Raw genomic sequence first — 12,632 nt, 5'->3', positions numbered from 1 at the left:
ATGAATGTCTGGTTTCCTTGAATCATTTCTCACTTGTCTGGCTGCAGAAGTGAGCTTCATGCCCTGATGGCATCTCGGCTCATCTCTCTCTCTCTCCTTCCCCAGTTCTCTTTGCCATGAAGGAGGATAATGAGAAGGTTCCCACTTTGCTAACGGACTACATTTTAAAAGGTAAGAGCTGTCCCCAGGCCTCCTAGAGCAGGGCCTTCCCAGGTCCCCTCCCCCAGGCCTCCCACTGAAGGCCTGGAGTCCTCTCTGCAGCCTTCCCAGAGTGACCCCTCCTGCCCAGACCTCACAGGGCCAGGGGCCGCCGGTGAACAATTGTGAGGCCCTGGCAGGGACAGGATTTTGTCTTTGCATGTTGCCAGGAGGCCGGAGAAGGAGATGCCTTTGCCTTGGAGTCACCAGGGCGACTCCACATCAGGGCAGCCAAACCATCATAAGACTGAAAGTTCTGTGGAATTCGGGCTATTTCTTTGGGAAAAACAGAGCCGGGGGTACCTTTACTAGGTTTCAGCTGTTTGAAGTCATGATTAGCTACATCCTTTCCTGACTTTTGTTTTATCTTTTATTAAGGAAGCTTTTAACACATGTAAGAGTGACTGGTATAATGAACTCTCATGTTCTCAACATCCTGTTTCAGTAATTGTTGACTCATGGCTAATCTTTTTTCATTTATACCCCTACCCAGCTTCTCCTCTCCATATTATTTCGAAGCAAATCCTAATCATCATTTTTAAATCTATAAATATTTCAGTGTACATTTCTAAAACATAAGGACTCTTAAAATTTTTTTTTATGTTTATTCTTGAGAGAGAGCGAGAGCACGTGTGCTTGTGCGTGAGTGGGGGAGGGGCAGAGCGAGGGAGACAGAGAATCTGAAGCAGGCTCCAGGCTCTGAGCTGCCAGCATAGAAACCAACTCGGGGCTCGAACTCACAAACTGTAAGATCATGACCTGAGCCAAAGTTGGACACTCAACTGACTGAGCCACACGGGTGCCCCTAAAACATAAGGACTCTTAAAAAACATAGCCACAAGGGGTTCCTGGGTGGTTTAGTTGGTTGAGCATCTGACTCTTGATTTCGGCTTAGGTCATGATCTCATGGTTTGTGGATCAAGCCCCACGTCAGGCTCTATGCTGACAGAATCCCTGCTAGGGATTCCCTCTGTCTCCCTCTCTCTCTGCCCCTCCCCTGTGTGTGTTCTCTTTCTCTCTCTCAAAATAAAATAAACAAAAAAACCATAACCACAATATTGTTATCATAACTAGAAAAATACAAACTATCTTAAAATCATTGACTACCCACTTAGTGCTCAGATTTGCCTGTAATATTTTTGTTCAGTCTGTTTGAATCAGGACCTAATGAGAGTCCATACACTGCCATTGGATAATATGTGTCTTAAGTCTCTTTTAATATATATAGATTCCTCTTTCTTTCCTCTTGTTCCTTGAAGTTTATTTCTTGGAGAAACCACATGATTTGCCCCCTACAATTTCCTCATTTTGGCTTCTGCTAGTTAGTTGTGTCCCCATGGTTTAATTTAATAAATTATTTTTTGTTTTTAATAATTTTAAAATATTTTAATAATCATTTCTTTCACTTTTTGTATCTCCTGTTCAACTGGTAGAGCTAGAGGCTTGATCAGACTCAGTTTCAAAAAAATTTTAAAGTTTATTTATTTATTTTGAAAGAGAGAGAGAGAGAGAGAGAGTATCCACATATGCTCTTGAGCCAGCGGGGGAGGGGCAGAGAGGGAAGGAGAGACAGGATCCCAAGCAGGCTCCATGCTGTCAGGACAGAGCCTGATGTGGGGCTTGATCTCACGACCATGAGATCAAAAATCAAGAGTTGGATGCTTAGCGGACTTAACCCAGGCACCCCTCATATTTTTTGATAACTGCTACAGTATCAGTGGTTGTCAACTTCTGTTAAGAGACACATATTCTCTGGTTGTCTTTCCTTTTGTGATGTTAATACCTGTATTAGCTTGCTCAGGCTGCTAAAACAAAATACTTAGCTTAAACAATAGAAATTTATTATCTCTCAGTTTTAGAGGCTAGAAGTCCACGGTCAGAGTGCCAGCAAATCCAGTTGCTAGCAAGGGCTCTCTTCTTGGCTTGTTGACAGCCACCTTCTCGCCATGTCCTCACGTGGCCTCTCTTCTGTGGGTGTGAAGAGAGAGTGTGCTGGAGCTCTCTGGTGTCTCTTATAAGGACAGTAATCCTATCGGATCAGAGCCCCATCCGATGACTCATTTAACCCCATTTCCTTAGAGGCTCCATCTCCAAATACAGCTGCACTGAGGGTTAAGTCTTCGACATGTGATTATTTGGAGAAACCCGAACATTCAGGCTGTAATGGTGTCCATTGATGGTCATCATTGTCCAGATTCTTGACTTCATTAGGCTTTGCTCCATATGCACACATGGTGTTGGGGATAGTTTCCATAGGCTTCTGGATCTCAGTTAAGAACCTCTGAGTTACATTGTTTCCATAAGGATCAGAAAGATTAGTCTTACGTTTCTGTAGGAAGACTTCAGGCTAAACCTTGGGAAGAACTTCTAACTCTTAAAGGTTTAAAAGCAAGTTTCTCAAAGGAGGTTTGTAGAAATGGGTTCTGTAAGTCTGGGAGCCTGAGGGCTAGACCTGTTTCCCCACCGTGATCCACAGAAATGTCAGTGAATTCATAAAACTAGTTAACATTTACTGAGCACTTTCTGTTTGCTTCTGAACAACCCTGTGGGGTGGGCAGAGGCACAGTCTATTGTACATATCAGGAAGGAAGCACAGATAGGTGAAGAGATTTCCCTGAGGTCGGAGAATTAGCAAAGGCCGCATGCGGGGTTTGAACCCAGGCAGACGAGCACCGGAGATTTAAATCATTACACCAAAGGAATACCTACCACGGTCTCTTCTTCTGGAAGGAAGACACGTGATCGCAGTTATTCCCAGGTTCCTAAGGGGCAGTTCGGTGCTCAGGACATGAGTGCCTTTTGGCCAGGACCACCCTGTGCTGGGAGGTCCTGACCCACGCTGTGCTTTGACCTCTCTCCTCTCCCCTTCTCTTTTCAGTGCTCTGTCCCACCTAACCTTGCCCCTGGGGGCAGCCTTGCTGCGGAGGTCACTGAGCAAGAGACATTCCATCACAGGGACTGCATGACACTACGTAACCTCCGACGTGTATTTAAACGTGTATAGCTTAACCCGGATTAAACATGAGCTAGCGCGCGGGGTCCTTTGCTGTTGGTTTCTAGTCCTAGTGACCATTGGATGCATGACCGAGGGGCAGGGCTGCTGAGACGCCTCTCGGCCCACGTTGCCCCCAACGTGGAGAGGCAGGCGCTCTCACTGCTCACTTATGTAGTCTGGCTCCAGCCCTCGAAAACAGCTTACATTCTAAGACTAATTTTGAAATAAACCTTCATTTAATTAATATTCTTCATGCGCTTTGGAGTGTGGTGTTTCAAACCTGGAGAGAAGGCTGTGTAGCTGCCTTCACGTTGATGTCCCGTGGCCTATGGCAGACCACTGGTGTTGAGGGACCAGGGCGCGCCCTGCTGTGGGCTGTGGTGGGGGCTGCACATGGTGCAGTCAGAAGGGGGAGGCCATCCACAGAATCCCAAGGTCTTACTGCTCGGCAGCTTTAAAGGGAGCTGTGCAGTGTGTTCTAGGAACTACTGGCTGGAGGGTGTCAGACTAGCGGGGTGACGGTGAAATTAGCAGATAGGAAGTGAGCCTCGAGGAGGCGCCAGGGCCTCCCCCTGAGACGGCCACATTGGCCACTTGCCAGCCCCTCTGCCGGGACCTGGGGGCTGGGGGCGGGGGGTTGGAGGGAGTCGGCTGTGCTGAGCAATCCCGGTTTGGGGGATCGAGGCTGCTTCCTGAACGCCCTCAGTGACCCCTGGGAATGGTATCCTATGGCCGTGCATACCCTCCCCTGCCTTCCCTGCAGCCCTAGGGGTCCGGCACCTCTGACCCCTATGTGCTGTCTCCACTGTCACTGGCAGGCACCTGCCGGCCTTGGTTGACCAGCAGGTGAGTGCTGTCCTCAGACCTGGATGGTGGCTTGATTTCACTGCAGCCGGAACATCCTTGGCTTCCACCTTCGGGCTCAAATGATAGTAGCCCTGTGAACGCCTACAGCCCTGTCTTAAAAACAAAAAGCACTTGCCACGCCCCTGCTGCTGACCTTATCACCCATGACTTTGTCTCACATCATAGCACCCCTCCCCGGTAAGTAGGCAATGGCGTCACCCAGATTTTCTGGATGAGGAGACCAGCAAGCAGAGATGTTCAGAAGTGGTAGGTCAGACTGCCACCTTCCATTTCGCTCTTAGTATAGTGTTGGCTTTAACGGGACAGACTAAACAGAAAGCCATATTTTATGGTGCTGGCAACTCCACGGAAGCCCGTGGGTCGACGTGGGTGACAGTGGAAGGCATCCTTGGTGCCTTGCCTCTTACTTCTTGGGGCTCTGCTTTTCTGGGAGTATGGCCGAGCAGCAGCCATCTTACCACGGGCGGAGGGGGGGACCTTCCCCTCCAGGGAAGCTGCAGGTCTGACTCAGGCATCTAGCTAGAGCAGAACGACCACCTAGGCAGAGCCCTGGCGTCTGTAGGAAGACAGAGGCAACCTCAGGTACCCACATAAATCCTTAGGGGCCATATGACGTTAAGTATCAGTGCGCTGACAAAAAGGGATGACTTCAGTTCCACATTCACTGGCACTATGGTTAAGGATGCAAAGGGTCCCCGGTGGTGTGAGGTCATTTGCCAGCTCTGGGGTTTTTCACCTGCCTCAGCAAAGGGGAAGCAGCGAATCCCCAGAGCTTTTCTTCCTGCCTTGGATTTGTCAGATCTGGGTCAGCCACTCCTCCCCACCGCCCCCCCCCCCACCCCCCAACCTCATGTATCCTGCCAGCAGGTGTCTGAGGCAGCAGAGACAAGCTAATCAAAGCTGCTGGCAGTTAAAAATAAATCTCAAGTGTCAGGGACAAACTCGAGCTAGCAGAGGTGAACAAGGGAAGGTGGGGACCATGGTTCTTCTTATCTCTGCTTTTGTCCACATTAGCGGCCTTAGAGGGACTATTTAGTCAAATTCTCTCCTTGCTACTCAACGTGTGGTGCCTGGACCAGCAGCACTGACAACCTCGAGTTGCCTGTTAGAAATGCCCCGCCCCAGACCTTGTGAATCAGAATCTGCATTGTGTATGTGTGTGTGTGTGTGTGTGTGTGTGTGTGTCTGTGTGTGTGTGTATACAAGGAGGGCCAAGGAGAGAGGGAGAGAGAGAATCTTAAACAGGCTCTGCAGACACGGGGCTCGATCTCCCAACCCTGACATCATGTTCTGAGCCGAAGTCAAGAGTCAGGTGCTTAACCGACTGAGCCACCCAGGTGCCCCCAGAATCTGCATTTTAACAAGCTCTCCAGGCAATTGGTATTTGCCTTAAGGTTTGGAGAAGCTTCTCCTCATGGAGGCTGAACCAGGGGAAAGTGCGGAGTGTGGTTAACAGGTGAACGCCATTTTCCTCCCCCAGTGTCCCCTCTTCTCGTCCTTGGGGATGTAGGAACACAGAGGAGGTGCCCTAAGGGCGGACACTTCAGACTGCATTCAGCCCTGATGGCCAAACTCAAGTCCAGGCTTGGCTGTGTGCACGCAGTGAAGAGTACTGAGGAGCCCAGGCCTGTGGGGCACCCTGCTTAGTAGGTAGCAGGTGGGCTTTAACCGAGGTGGGTTCCCTGCAATTAAAGGCCCGTATGTGGGTTTTGCTAAGTGTAATGTGACCAAGTCCTGGTAGGGAAACTCCACTTGTAGAGCCAGATACCGGCCTTCATTTGTGTGGAGTTGAAGCAATCCTGTGGGGACAAGTCATTTCCCAAATATTCCCTATCCTCGTCTCTCTATTTCAGGAGGGAGACAGATGTGGTAACTCAGCAGGAAAAGCTAAGTGTGTTGTGGCCCTACCGTTTGTGGGATAAATTGGCCTTTAAAAATTAAACAGACCTTTCTTGTGCCCACTGGAAGGTCCGGAGGGTGACTCTGGCCAGCCGGCGGCTGGGGAAGAAGAGATGTGGACGGTAGGTGAGAAGGCACATCCTGCAGGTGTCTTAGGAGGAACAATCAACCAGGTTCTGAAGGGCACCCGGTCCGTGTGGTGCGTGCTCTGAGTACCTGCAGCGACCTGCCTCCCACCCCACCCAGTCACAGCAGCATTGTGGGGGGGGGGGAGCGGTCTCACCAAAGGCCAGAAGCAGGGAGCACCCCGGGGCGCCCAGCCTGCCTTGCGGCAGGAGCACAAAATGGGGAGAGGCAGCCTCATTTCCCCGGAAGCCAGGAGAGGTGACTCCCATCACGGAGCCAGCCTCTGTGATTAGCATGCGTGGAGGGCAGAGTAATTAAATGCTGCTCTTGGAGAAGAGACTCGAGTTCTTGATGGCGCCTGATTATTTCCTTGAGAGGATGAGGGGATAGTCGCTGGGCTTTCTGTCTGGGCCTCCGCTTTCCTCTTCTCCCTTCACTAGAGAGGGGAATCGGAGGCCACTCTACTGACCAGAAAGGTGCCTTGGCTTCAAACCAATGCCTCTCCTTTAAAAGAACAATGAGCCACCTTAGCCCACAGCCCAGCAGCTCCACACCCCGCCCAGGCCCTCATGCATATTCATCCTGCTTCAAAGAGCACAGCATGGAATATGCAAATTGGCCAGGCAGGAGCTGGTTGGCATTTTGATAATAGCTTTGTCTGAAAAACCCCAGAGACACTTGCACATCTACTTCCTCTCTCTCTCCCTCTCTCTGTCTCTTTCCCCTACCCTCGTGTCCCCCTCCTCATTCTCTCTTGTACTCCCAACCTGCCGGAGCCGGGAGGAGCTGCTGGGGTCCATGCTCCAGTCTGGTTTGTTTCCACTTCATCCTCTCCCATCCCCACCTCCTCCCACAGAGTCACTTTGGTATTCTCCCCGTGAAGTGTTGCCCAGTCTGACAATGCCCCTGGGCTCCGGGCCTGTCCACTCTGTCTGGGGACACATTCTCTGCCATCTTCCCCAGAGACGAGCCCCCTTTCCTTTGTCCTCCTTCCTCCCCTTCTGACCTGGTTTTGCCCTCACGCTCCACCCGTCCAGCCTAAAAATCCAAGACCCTGGCCTTGCCGTCTGAATGGGAGGGAAGGCATCACTTCAAAGGCAGAAGGAGAGGAGGCTTGGATGTCAGCTGTCATCACTGACAGATCACTGGACCTCCCTAGTTCCTGACCTCACTCAGCCTTCTCTACAACACAGCCAAGCAGCTGAGCAGCCATCAACGACAGGACAATGGCCTTGCTGTTGCCTGCTTCTTTATCCCGGTTTTTTTGGTGGTCAACAGCAGCCTCTTCTCTAACAGGAGCTCCCTGGCCCCCTTCCATAGCACAGCTCCTAGAGAAGTATGCAGAGATCCGGCCCCTCCCCTCACCCATCCCCCAAATGTAGCAGGTTCAAGTTAGGAGCTGGTGGGCTACTGGGTAGGTGCTCTGCTGTGGGGGAAGCAGGCTAAGGTTTGGATCTCTCATCTTTGAATGTCATTGCATGTGGGGTCCTTAGAGGACAAAAGCTGAGGCAGGTGCAGGGATGCAGGTACCTCTGAGATTTCAGGGAAGAGGGGGCCTCTGCCTTTGACCCTGAAGGGGTAGGGAGATACATTATCTCATAGGAGGAATATGGGTTTTGGCCTTGGGTTCAAATCCCAGCTCTGCTACATATTAGTAAATAATTTTTGAGAAAATAATTTCTCTGAGCCTCATTTTAAAAATGGGAATACTAACACTAGTAGTATCGGTCATTCTCTCAGGGTTATTCTGAATACAAGATCTCGCATACATGCTAAAGGCTCAATAAATTGTGGCTTTTTACTAGTAAAGCTTGAGGAACATAGAGAAAGGGCTGGACACTGTGGCCCCTTTACTGTTGGGGACCGGATCATGTTTTCAATCCAGCAGGCACAGAGGACCTCAAAACAAAACAAAACAAAACAAAACAAGGTATGGGCTATTCCCCGAAAATCAGCCGTACCCCTCCCCCCCATCCTGTCTAAATCCTGCTTAGTGGTGGCCCAGTGAGTGCCGGAACCTGCTGATTCCAGAGCCAGTGGCCTCCGGGCACTCCCGGACAAAGATGCAAAGGAGTGAGGCAGGAGTTGGATCATGTTCTGATTCTTCAGCAGGTTCATCCGGGGGGGGGGGGGGGTGTAGGAGGGAAGGCGAAAAGTCCAATTGATTTTTTCACTTAGTGAAAAGATTCTATTTTCACTGCCAAGGCGACAGGTAGGGCGACAGCAGAGGAAACCCACAGTCCACCCCAGAGGCACTTAGAGGAGCCTCACATCTGCCTTATGATTAGGCCAGACAGGTGGGAATGTGCGGAGTGGTCCAAGAGGTTCCAGAAAGGCATTTCAGGTCTCCTTAAATACTGCTCCCACACACCGACTGAGCCTTGAAGACCACATTGAAGCAGTCTGGAGCTTTTTTGCTTCTTCGGACTGTCTCCGATCATGATCTCGGATCACGAGTTGGGGGGTGGCGTGTTGGAGGGACTGCCGTGGCTCTGCGTAGCCATGTAGCCTTTCTGCCTGGGTGGCGTTGCTCCCCAAGGCCGGAGGTGGGCGGTAAAGGCAGATGATAATTTAAGGTGTGCTGTGGATGAGATTCCTATATGGGGCGAGCAGGTTGGGTTTCCCGACCCTTTCTGGGGCTGAGAAATGATTTTTTCATTCTGGGCTTGGATCCTGCTGTGGGCAAACCTGCCTGGGAGGGGCCATACTCACAGCATCAGGCATTCTCCACCCCCAGCCCCCTACAGGGCACCTGCTCCACAGATCCTGGTCTGAAATCCGAGTCTGAGTGAGGTGGTGGTGGCTCAGAATCGCTGGGATGCTGTCAAAAAGGCACTTACTTTGGTCCCAGCCTGGGAGACTCTGATTTAGCAGACACAGAACAGAATTTGGGCTCCAGCGGCAGCCCCTGCCCTCCCCCCATGGCTGCTCAGCGATTCTAGGTGCCCCGAGCCCACCGCTCCTGGGTGGGGCTGCGGGAGAGGCAAGATGCTGCTGGCCCCCGAGGTGCTTGGGGGAGGTTCCAACACGAGAGCCAAGTTATTCCGCCCCCTTTCAAAATGTGACCCCATCAGAAGGGCAGCGAGAAGCGGGGAGGCGGCTGGTTGTTGGAGGCCTGGGCGGTGATGTCAATCTCAGCTTCTCCAGCAGAGATGGGGGCTGTCCAGAGAGTGGAGCAGTCCTCCTCCGGGGGAGAAGCTGGGGACCCACGTCATCACCCACAGGACTAGTTTCATGGAGCATCAGCTGAGAGGAACTTAGCAACCATCTCCTCTAACCCCTCAATGTGCAGGTGAGGAAGTTAACTAAGAGGGTCCCTGTGTGTGAGGGGGAATTGTTAGCGGAGTATTGCCCAAATCCAGGAGAATCCGGGACACTTCCTCTCTGTGCAAAGGAGCATGGGAGGTCCACGGGTGGGCGGAGCCAGCCTTAAATGCATTTCGTCTAATGAAAATTTTGCAATAGAGGGGGGAAGCAACCACCCAGAAATTCATGAAACAACAGGCGGATGTGTGATGTAGACACCTGACATGAATTCTCTGAATAGTGCTTGGGTGTAAGAAGATGAAAACAAAATCTGAAAATGAAAAGATATAATAAGGTACACACAACTGAAGGGAATTTAAGACATTAAATGGCTGATTGTAATGAGATGTACATAAATTGTAAGGCTTGTAATGAAATGAAAAAAAAATTCTTGCCGGATAATACTGGGTGTAATGTCTACACCTGAAATAAGTCGTCTCACCGCGCCCAGTGTAATGAGATGCACATAATTCTAAAGAGTGTAATGAGATGAGAAATAAATCACACACTTGTCTTAAAATGAAAGATGTACCAAGATGCACACACCTGACGGGCATTGTCCTAAATGGGCTCGCTTGAATGAGATGCATTTAATTTGCAAGGGGGCTAAATGAGATTGCCCAGAGAAAGGCTAATGTAAAACTAGAAGATACGTACACTTGAAAGTGGCATCATAAAATCTGCCTTATCCGTGGGATGTAAATAAGATGCCAAAGTGGAAATGCATGGAGTCTGACACAATCGACATTGTCTGCCAGTCCTTGGTGATCCTTTGCCCCTGCGATGCTGTGCAAAGTGGAATTCTCCTCTGTCTCCCGTCTGAGGACAGAGTAGGCACCTGTGAATCCTACTGGCTGAATCAAGGTCTTGTAGTCTAAATAGCAAAAGGAAGTTAAGGGAGCAGCAATAAACAAGTAATTTCTAAACGGCAACAGAAAAGTGTTTTCTGAGAGCAGTGTTTTTCAAAGTCCTCAGACCTCTTGCCTTGGAATCTGGGAAAAAGTTGGTCCTGGGACCGAATCTGCATATATAACGAGTAACCCTGGGGGGTTTTATGCCTCGAGGTTAATGTTTGCCTGTAGAGGTCAGGTAGGCAGGTAATATGAATGAAGATGTCTGGATGTAGGACACAGGGACACTTTGCAATTAAAGGTAGGCGTATCTCCACTTCCACAGATACTTTTTCTCTGATTTTGTTTTTTCAAAGGCAGAGCCTCTCGGACTCTTGTTTTCTCATGCTTGATGGAGCAGTGGGTATAGAGAAATAGTTCCCCCCACCCCCCGCCTTTGTTTTAAGGTTTTTTTTTTATGTTTATTTATTTTCTTTTAGAGAGAGAGAGAGTGAGTAGAGAAGAGACAGAGAGAGGGAGACAGAATCCCAAGCAGGCTCTGCTCCATCAGCGCACAGAGCCGACCAACTGTGATCCCACGAACTGTGAGATCATGACCTAAGCGGAAACCAAGGGTCTCATGCTTAATCAACTGAGCCTTCCGGGCGCCCCGAAATAGTTCCCTTCTTAAAAGCAAACACTCAAATATTGAAGGAAAGTCAAAAAAAGGAAAAAAAAATTTAAAAGACAGGGTAGGGGAAGCATAACTAGCCAATGAGCCAACCAAACAGTGACAGCTGGATAAGTGGCAAGTGGCACTTAGTGCCAGTGCTGGGGAGACCACGTGCATGGCCAGTGTTGTGATAACCTGGAGAGCACATCATAAGGGGTGGCGATGGTTCAATTACACCCTGTTGTGGCCTTGTAGGAATACAGGTCCTGAGCTGCAATTGTCTATCTTTTCAACGTTGGCACAAAAGTGCCTAGAAACAATATATGGTCCAAACAAAACGTGTCTGGGAGCTGAATTTGACCGGAAGGCCATGTTTGACCTGATGGTCTTGTTTGCAATTCTGAATGGTAACCTTTGAGGGCACCGTCCTGGGATGAGCTCATATTTTCACCATTAAGGGGACGTTAGCAGCACACATTCAGTCTCAAGTTTCTGCTAGAATGGAAACTCCCTGAAGGCAAGAACTTTGCTGATCACAGCTGTACCCTCCACACCCGAAACCACCTGAGATTGAGTTGGGCTCAGTAATATACATCGGATGAATGAGTGAGTCTGGGCAGGCTGTGGTGTGATAGTGCCAATGCCCTCATCTGGCCCAGGTCAAGGCAGCAGAGGGGTTTCTTGGTCAAGGCAGTGTAGCTCTGGCCATCAGCTGCCCTGAGCAGGAATCTTCCAACCCAAAAGGTCTGCCCTGCTGGGGTAGGGGCCAGCATGCCAGTCCAATCCTGCATTTTCCCATTTTCCTTCCTTCCACAGGGATTGTGGCACATCTTGTCCCTGGGATGGATAAGATTTGGGTCGTACACGGGGAGAGAATTTGCTGCCTCCTCATAACACCTCCAGCCATGTCTCAAATGATTTAGGAACCCCCCTTTTCATCGGTGGCATGGTGGAAAAACTGGCAGAACTTGATAGAAATACTTAGGAAGGGGCGTGAGAGGCTGGACAGACTACTCTGTAATTTCTTAGAATAGTGTTCCCTAAAGTGTGTTTTGGGCGATCTGAGTATAACTCGAATAGATATTACTGAGGCAAAAAAAGGGAAATAAATCTGGGGGGCAGGATAAACAGGTTTTTTTCCCCGAAGGACTCTGCTGAGCCTTTATTCGTACGTAATGTGCCTTACCGAACTCCACCAGCAAAATAGATTATGCAGTTCATCCTAGACTAATCTGGCCGTGGGGTTTTATTTGATAGCGTATCTAACAATGTCTTCCTTGGAAACCACTTCTTTGAAAGTGGGTTGGCTTCCTAGCTCTGGGAGGTGAGGCTCTAAGTGGCGTCTTCTCGCAGATGTTGAGACTTTCTCGCTGCCTAGAGGCGGGGTCTCTGCAGACTCTCCAGGTCTGACTGGAGGGCTGGGCTCCGTGAGAGAGGTGACCCAGGGAGCGGTCCTCAGAGCTGCGGTGGGTGCAGAACCATTTTGCCTGTGTAAGCACTCCCTTCCGCACCTTCAGCCTGGCTGGGAGGGTGTCCCAGCCTTTGCGAGAGCGAGCGAGGAACTCCTCACTCCTGCTTCTAAACCGATGCCCTGGACTTCGATCTCACCAACAGTGCCCAGATAAGAAAACCTTGGGACTGAAAGTAAGAAAGCTTGCTTGCTTAGGGGGCGAAGCTGTCCCTAAATTTCCACTTGCCCCAGGGAATACAGTGCTGAGCCCTAGGGTTCAGAGGGCAG

The 12,632-nt window shown here is 50.1% G+C and overlaps 1 protein-coding gene across 2 annotated transcripts in view; it reads left to right on the top strand.

The window, feature by feature from the left end:
- FEZ1 (fasciculation and elongation protein zeta 1) overlaps positions 1 to 3,437 on the top strand; it is a 43,515-nt gene extending 40,078 nt beyond the window's left edge. For both annotated transcript variants that reach the window (XM_045483364.1, XM_045483365.1), the window contains exons 9-10: positions 106 to 171; positions 3,077 to 3,437. In XM_045483364.1, coding sequence (XP_045339320.1) covers positions 106 to 171; positions 3,077 to 3,093 — 83 coding nt within the window. In that variant the 3' untranslated portion in view covers positions 3,094 to 3,437. The remainder of the gene's footprint in view (positions 1 to 105; positions 172 to 3,076) is intronic.
- Positions 3,438 to 12,632: the final 9,195 nt, after the last annotated feature.

Source organism: Leopardus geoffroyi, chromosome D1 (assembly GCF_018350155.1).
Source record: "Leopardus geoffroyi isolate Oge1 chromosome D1, O.geoffroyi_Oge1_pat1.0, whole genome shotgun sequence".
Lineage (NCBI taxonomy): Eukaryota > Metazoa > Chordata > Mammalia > Carnivora > Felidae > Leopardus > Leopardus geoffroyi.
The sequence above is the reverse complement of the archived record's forward strand: the minus strand, read 5'-3'. Positions and strand labels throughout refer to the sequence as shown.